This window comes from Zootoca vivipara, chromosome 10, assembly GCF_963506605.1.
Source record: "Zootoca vivipara chromosome 10, rZooViv1.1, whole genome shotgun sequence".
Classification (NCBI taxonomy): Eukaryota; Metazoa; Chordata; class Lepidosauria; order Squamata; family Lacertidae; genus Zootoca; species Zootoca vivipara.
This window is the reverse complement of record NC_083285.1, coordinates 40,767,593-40,775,925: the sequence shown is the minus strand read 5'-3', so window position 1 is coordinate 40,775,925 and position 8,333 is coordinate 40,767,593. Positions and strand designations below refer to the sequence as shown.

The following is an 8,333-nucleotide window of genomic DNA, read 5'->3' as shown; positions in this document are numbered from 1 at the left end:
TTCTCTAAAGGCAGTGAGGAGAGGTTGAGAACTTGCATTCATTTATAATACATACATTTGAGTTAATTTATCTGAATTTTGACAAACGGATCAATGGTAGATCGTTCATGGGCATTTTTAATTGATTGGTTCTTTGGAATATGTGTGTGCGCGCGCGTATGGAGAATGATACAGCCAGACATTTTTTGTTAGCAGCAGGTCAAACACAAAAAATGAAAATGAAAACTCAAAGTAAAGCATAGTGTTTATTTAGTGCATACGGGAGCTTCCTTTTTGCCTCCCATTTTATAGCTACCATGAGTTACTTGGAAAAGCAAAACAAACAAGAGGCAGCCATCTGATTTATCCTTCTGCATTAATGGTCTTTTAATTTTATTTCCATTTTAACTGGTTTTCTTCCATTATCTTCTTGGCCCCTCCTCTTCCCCCTGCCCATCATCTTGTGTGTTTATCTCGCGGTGACTAATGCCTCGGTTTTATAGCTCTAATGTTCTCAATGGCAAACATGAACAACCAACCTTTGGCCCCTTCGCATTTCACAAGTTTCACTGTTCTTATATGCTTGCAAGCAGAAGTCCCAGCTGGGCAGGTGCGGATGGAAAGTGAGCTAAGAAAGGGAAGGGAAGGACGTATTTGAGAGAAGAAAAACTTGACCAAGTGGTGGGCATAGAGCAAATATCCTTGCTTTAAATTATCAAGCGTGCAGTACACGCAAGAAGCAACGCTGACATGGACTACGAGGCATCATGAAAGAACAAAAAGTGGATCAGATTTTTGGGGCACTGCTCTTCTTGACCCAGCTTCTGTGGAATGCTGGTACTGTGATCAGATGTGGCAAAGATGACTACGTGATCAATGTAATGCTCATGAATGACTCTATGCTTCCAGTGAGTGCGGGAGAAATAAAACCAGCTGTGGAACAGGGCATGGAACTGGTGAAATATGACCTGAAAGGTAAGAGCACTTCAGTATCTTTTGAGGGTCAAATGTCAGGCCCTGAGTCTATACAACAGAATGCTTCCACAGGCTGTTTTCCTTTCTACCTAGCACCGCTGTTCACGTATTATCCGTCTTTCACCACGTGAACCATGTGGTAGCCACAGTTGTTTTATTGTCTTTTGGGTCTTGGGCCTTGGCAGAAAGGTGGTTGATGGTTATGATTACTTTGGCTATGGTTGCCATTATGTAAATATTTTCAAGTTGTAAGCTGCCTTGAGCATGGTTTTAGCTATGGAAAGGTGGGATAAAATAAATAAAATGAGGATGACGATGATTCACTACTATACTAATCGGGTGTTTATGTGTTCCTTTAAAATGTGACAAACCTGAGCAAGGCTACTTCCTGTCCAGGGAAAATCCCCCACCCTACTATTCCATGAGTGTCTATTTTAAAACTGTTTTTAGTTACGTGAAAGACACTTCCCTATCTGCAACTGAAACAAATGTTGCTACCCGTCAAAACAAGCAAACAGAGAATATGATCCTACTGCATGGAATGACTATCATAAGAAGTGCACAGTGGCCAATTTGCCTTCCACATGACAAAACTAGTGGGGATTGTCCCTTGTTTAAAGTCTGCTATTCCATTAACATTTCTCATAAAGAAATGCTTTTGTGTTTTTAATATTGTGATTTTATGTTGTGAACCGCCCTGAGATCAACAAGTATAGGGAGGTATGCAAATTATTATTATTATTATTAAAGAGAAATTTTACATACTTGATCAGGCAGCCTTACCTGGTCAGATAATGATCAACTGTTTATTACAGTATTTATTTACTTATTTACACTCTGCTCTTTGGTTTGCAAGATTCACAAGTTTATCATCTGTAAATCAATAAAATCAAAACAGCTAAAAAGTTTTCAAATAAAATTATGAATTGGAATCATACTTTATTTTTAAAAGTATGTTTTAAATCAATATTATTATATTATTAAACTTGGGGATGCCTCCTGCTTGCATTGCTCACCTGCCACCCACTTACCACCCAGCTACCACCCATGCCTTGACAAACTGTCCTAACTGCTCCTCTGCAGCATGTCTGGGCTGCCCATCATCCACACCCCTCACTACTGTAACTTGCTTACTCACCTGCCTGCCTGTGCCACTGGCTATTTTGTACTCATGTTGCAGCAGGCTGCAGCATCATGACATTTGTTCTTACAAAAACATCATATACTTTCAATACCTAACACTCCTGCGTTTTGTGTTACAGCAAACAACGTGAATGTGAATGTCAGTGCCGCACTTGATGGCATCGACACGTCGCTGTACGTCTCCAATGGCTGCCGCACCAGCACGTGTGAAGGTGTGGAATTCATCAAGCAGATCTATGTGAGTATTAAGGAGCATATGTAGGAATCATCCTTTTAGGTCAGGAGTGGAGAACTGGATGCAGCCGGTGGGCCAAATCCTTAGCTCCCCTTCCACTTGCATGTCAACTTTAGCAGCGGGCAGGACCACCCACCTGTCAGTCACATAACATAACACGGATATCAGGGGAACCATTCTCCTCTGCCCATGCAATTCACAAACTTCACTTTTGGCACGGACCTGCGTCTTTACCTGCCAAACCCCTGACATCAGGTCATAGCTGCCAAGTTTTCCCTTTTCTCGCGAGGAAGCCTATTCAGCATAATGGAATTTCCCTTAAAAAAAGGGATAACTTGGCAGCTATGCATCAGGTATTATGTCAGGTGTGGGGCATCTGGGGATAGCTTAGCCACAATGGCCTAGTGGGGCAAATGAGGAGTCCTGGTGGGCCTAGTTGCTCCCATAAACTAGGAGTTCCTTACCAAATAAAGAACAAGTGTTCAGGCTAGAAACCAAATACTGTACATCAAGCACTGGCTTGATGTACTGTACACATTTTAAAAATCTCATGATAATCCATGATTTAGAAACTGTTCCATTCCCTTCCAGTTATGTATCAGTGTGCTTCACTCACTGTAAATCTGCTTGTGCTACCATTTTAATACTTAAAGGGCACAGTCATTCCTCAGACAGGCACCTACTGTACATAATTTTAATTCATGCCCCTGTAGAGGCCATAACGTCTCTCTTACTTTTTAATCTCCATTTGCGGGCTCTGTTATCCAGCACTCTTCTTGTTTTTATTATTGCAATGTCTTCGTATCTTCCAGCCATTTGCTCCATTTCCACAGTATTACCGGTAATTTGCATATGCATGATTATCCATTAAACTTTCTCCACCACTCGCCTCATGTTGGTCTTTTCTATTTCAGGCTGGTAATAAACTTGGGTGTACTATTCTAGGCCCAACGTGCACCTTTGCCACATTCCAGATGGTCTCGTAAGTATCAGCTGAAGTGTTCTATTCAAATAAGGCTAAATACTGAATAAATGTGATGTCTGCTTAAGAGCCTAGCAAACACTTGTGTAAAAAGGGGTGCCCTGACCACTTTTGGCTCTTGCCCTACCTACTGCCAACATGTGACTCCCAACAGATGCAGGAATGCAGTGAGAGAAAAAATGGTTCCTGTTGTGTATTGAGTCAAAGGATTTTATATCTGTATTATTATTGTCTGTATTTGCATTAGGATAAAGTAACTGCCTTTTGGTTCCAGAGGGTACAGCTACTATTGGTTCATTTAAGCTGCTGTATTTGGATGCTCTGTCTTATTGGTTTCCTCCAAAAGGCAGCACTGTGATTGCCTGATATTGTTCCCTCCAAAATGTATCCCTTTCTAGCTAGTTCCCTGTCCCTATAAATGTAGCCTTCCTGCCCTCAGAGTCAGTCTTGTTCACTTTAATAAAGAGCTGTTACTAGAGAACTGTCTCCAGCATGTTATGTCAAGAGAGCTGAAATCACAAACCCCACGTCACAACAGTTCCCTGCCCATTTTAAAGCATGAAGGAGGAAATGAAATGCAAGTCTTGCATCAATCCTCTTTATCAGCACCATATACAAAGAAGAACTGAGCACTCTTAATGGTTTAATTAGTGCATATTCTTCATAGGATGACATCTGGGTTCGAAGTGATGGGACTGACTCTGGAGCATTTTTCCCTTATGTTTGTTCTCTCACACACAGGTATTAACTATTCAGAGCCATCTGCCTGGTAGTATAGTACTCATAACTTTTTGGCTTCATATTTATTTTGAAATCAAGGCAAACAAAAGAAGAAACCAAATTATGTGAATACTTAGAATTAGCGAAGATGACGGAGGTAATCAGAAACCAAACAAATCAAAAGTTTAACAGTGAGTGGGAGTGTTATAGAGTATATTTAGAAAAACATTGCTCCCAAACAAAATCTTTAATATGCTTTGATTAATTTTTGCAAATTAAAGAACAGATAGATAAAGTATGTTATGTAAGAGCAATGAACGAAAAGGTGAAAAAGGGCACAATTAAAAAGAAAAAGAAGATGTAAGGACCTGTAGCGAGGTGGAGGGGAAGTCATCTTTAAAGACATATGGTTGTAATGCTATTTAAAGTGGAGATGTTCTGATTTTTCTTTATGTACCTTATGTTTTGAATAATGAGTGGAATAACTGTATTATTTAACAAATTTAATAAAGATTATTGCAGAAAAACTAAAACAAAAGAAGAAAGGATTGGAAATATGGCCCATAATGATAAGCCATCTATCAATGTAGAAGCCATACTGGAATTATTTTATTTTCTTCATGTGTGGTGGTCTTGTAGTAAGGTTAAAACTTACTGGGAAATGATATAAAATGAATTGAAAAGGATGTTTAAAATAACATTTGTAAACAAACAAACAAACACCCATAAGTTTTCCTTTTGGGAATTCTAGAGGTAAAACTACCTAAATTATATAGACGTTTATTCATGTATGCGACTACAGCAGCAAGAATGTTATTTGCCAAAAAATGGAAAAAAGAAGAAGTCCTGACAAAAGAAGAATGGATACAAAAACTTATGGAATGTGCAGAAATGGCAAAAATTACTAGAAAAATAAGAAATCAAAATAACAAACTTTTTATAAAAGAATGGAAATGGTTTATTGAATATTTACAAACAAACTGTAAACAGATGAGAACATTGGCAGGATTGTTGTAATAACCTGCAGTTTCATAAGAGCATATATTAAAAGTAGATGAATAAAAGAGTAAGTTAAGTAAATTTAGAATGTGCAGGAAATGTAAAAAATAAATTTAAGGAACTGCAGAAAGAAGAGGAAGTCCAGTTTTGTTAGAATGATTGTAAAACTATTGAAATGTATATAATTTAAAATCATAAAAATTAAAAACTTTTCTTTTGTAGATTAGAGACAGAGTCAGTCCCACCTCTGATCTCTGCAGGGAGTTTTGGGTTGACTTGTGATTACCAAGAAAAGTTAACAAGGCTGTTGACTCCAGCCAGGAAGCTGAACTACTTCTTGGTTGATTTCTGGAAGAATTCCACGTTGCCATTCAAAAGTGTCACATGGGAAACTACTTACATCTATAAGGAAGACAATGACACTGAAGATTGCTTCTGGTAGGGAACCTTCCCAGTATAACCAATGCTTCAATTATTTTTCAAACTTTTTCTGTTTTTTCCATAAAAGACTTAAATCACATATTGATAATATCGTTGACTACTTGCAATGGGAATTGGCTATGCCATTTCCTGCTTGCCAGAGTCTTCTATGTTGTTTGAAATAATTGGATTTTCTAAAACATCTTGGGAATTCACATGTAGAACAGAACCAAAATTCAGTGTTCCAGAATTATTATCACATCCCACAGCCCTTGAAGGTAAGTATTGGTTGGGGGGGATTAGGGTATAGTATTAAAAAGAGAATTCCCTGGATGCCTAAGATCCAGGTTTGGGGCAAGTACTTTGGCGAGAGAACCCCAGCAGAGATTTAAAAATCACAAAATATACAGCAAAGTGTGGAAATGTAAGAACTTTAAAATATTCGCTTCTAAGCTGCTTCCAAAGTTTCCCCTTTCCTTAGCATAGAAAGAGACCACACATTTGGTAAGTTAAAAATGATTTACTTACAAACTCTTCAAGGGTCGGATTCATGTGCTTTTTATATAGCAGTAAGTGGGACGCAGGTGGCGCTGTGGGTTAAACCACAGAGCCTAGGGCTTGCCGACCAGAAGGTTGGCGGTTCGAATCCCCGTTGCTTGGTCCCAGCTCCTACCAACCTAGCAGTTCGAAAGCACGTCAAAGTGCAAGTAGATAAATAGGTACCGCTACAGCGGGAAGGTAAACGACGTTTCCGTGTGCTGCTCTGGTTCACCAGAAGCGGCTTAGTCACGCTGGCCACATGACCTGGAAGCTGTACACCTTGGCCAATAAAGTGAGATGAGCGGCACTACCCCAGAGTCGGCCATGACCCTTTACCCTTTAGAAAATACAGGCAGTAAAACTTAGGTTGCAAAGTGGTGAATGTTTCTAAATTATTTGTATAGAAACATAAAGATGGAGTGAGCTTGCTTACTCCTGCTTGGGGATGGATTAAGGGCCCAAACTAATGGATTCAAGTTACAAGATTCTGACTAAACATCAGGAGAAACTTTCTGAAAGTAAGAGCTGTTAGACAGTTAGATTTCCTTGGAAGGTAGTGGACTGTCTTTCCTTGGAGGTTTCTAAGCAGAGGTTAATGCTTTAGTTGACATTCCTGCATTGCAGGGGGTTGGACTAAACGACCCCCAGGGTCCCTTCTAGCTCTACAATTCTATGATACTATGTTCAACAATTTGGTTTCTGAATTCTGCACCAGCAGCAGTTTCCGAATTGTCTTCAAAGACAGCCCAACTGTATAACATATTGCAATAGTCCAACCTAAAGGTTACCAGAGCTTAGACAACAGAAATTATGCTATCCCTGTCAAGATAAAGGTACAGCTGGGCCACCAAATGAAACTGATGGAAAGCACTCAGCACTTCCAAGGCTAATTGATCCAGAAGTACCCACAAGCTATGAACCTGTTCCTGCTATATTAACTGTTATGTAAATGACTGCTAGGCTAGTGGGGATGGTAGAATTTTTTTAATTAACCCATGCTTACAGAATAAATATATATTGGTTTGTTCAACATATTAATTGTTCTAATAGGACTGATATGTGTGAGGTACCTTACTTCTTAGAGGCCCTCACACCAAATCTTTAGCCCAAATCTATGCCATTGCCACAAGCTGATTTGCAACATTTATTTCCTATTCCAATTTCAAGGTATATGAATGCACTGGAAGCTTCAGTTACCTACTTTTCTGCAAACATGAAATTCCGGGAGATCTTCAGGAGCTCAATAGACCTACAAAGCATTGTGAATAATCCAAAAAGAAAAAGTAATGGTAAGGAGAAAAGAAAAGTTTAGTTGTTTCTTTTTATTCCCCCCCCCCCTATTTTTTAAAGTGGTTCTTATTTTTATTTACACGCAGCCTTGAGTCCCGTCAGGGAAAAAGGGAGAAAAGTGAATTAATGAAAAAAATGAAAAAAATAAGAGTACTTTGTCTCTGAAGTCCATTTGGTTATACTTTCTGGGTATTTATAATCTGAATATCAAATGGCGAATTCTATTACAGTCATACCTCGGTTTAAGTACTCCACAGACCTGTCTGGAACAGATTAATCCACTTTCCATTACTTTCAATGGGAAAGTTCGCTTCAGGTTAAGTACTCTTCAGGTTAAGTACGGACTTCCGGAACCAATTACACTCATACCTCGGGTTAAGTACGCTTCAGGTTGAGTTCTCCATGGACCCGTCTGGAACAGATTAATCCACTTTCCATTACTTTCAATGGGAAAGTTCGCTTCAGGTTAAGTACTCCCCGGACCGTCTGGAACAGATTAATCCACTTTCCATTACTTTCAATGGGAAAGTTCACTTCAGGTTAAGTACGCTTCAGTTTAAGTACAGACTTCCGGAACCAATTGTGTTTGTAAACCGAGGTACCACTGTAATGGAAGAGGAAAGAAGGAGGGAGAGAGATAGAGAGAATTTCTATGCTGTACAGATTTCCCCCGCTGCTATTTCCTGAACACTTGTCTGTTTCGCTGCTGATACTGGGCTCAAACAAGGTGCTGCTTTCCAGAAGAAGTATTAAGACTCTTTTTCTAAAGACCTTCTTGCATAGATTGTTTCTGAAGACGTAGCGTCATTATATTCCTTAGCTGTGCATTGTGTAAACTGTGCAATTGGTTTCCAGAAGACATGGGGACGGCGATCAACTTAGATAGCTTTAAAGGAGATTAGGCAGTCGTGGAAGATAAGGCTTTGATAGCTACAAGCCATGTTTGGCATATATTATTGCCTCCAGGATCAGAGGTAGTACTACTGTTGGAGTAAGTATGCTCAGTATTTTCCTCCTAGAAAAAAGGGTCCCAGTACTCACATGAAATTG

At 39.3% G+C, this 8,333-nt stretch overlaps 1 protein-coding gene across 1 annotated transcript in view; it reads left to right on the top strand.

Moving 5' to 3' along the window:
- The first annotated feature begins 526 nt into the window (after positions 1-526).
- The window catches only part of GUCY2C (guanylate cyclase 2C), a 46,778-nt gene continuing 38,971 nt past the window's right edge, over positions 527-8,333 (top strand). Inside the window, exons 1-5 of the mRNA XM_035127020.2 lie at positions 527-954; positions 2,217-2,335; positions 3,247-3,314; positions 5,256-5,471; positions 7,161-7,282. Coding sequence (XP_034982911.1) covers positions 747-954; positions 2,217-2,335; positions 3,247-3,314; positions 5,256-5,471; positions 7,161-7,282 — 733 coding nt within the window. The 5' untranslated portion in view covers positions 527-746. The remainder of the gene's footprint in view (positions 955-2,216; positions 2,336-3,246; positions 3,315-5,255; positions 5,472-7,160; positions 7,283-8,333) is intronic.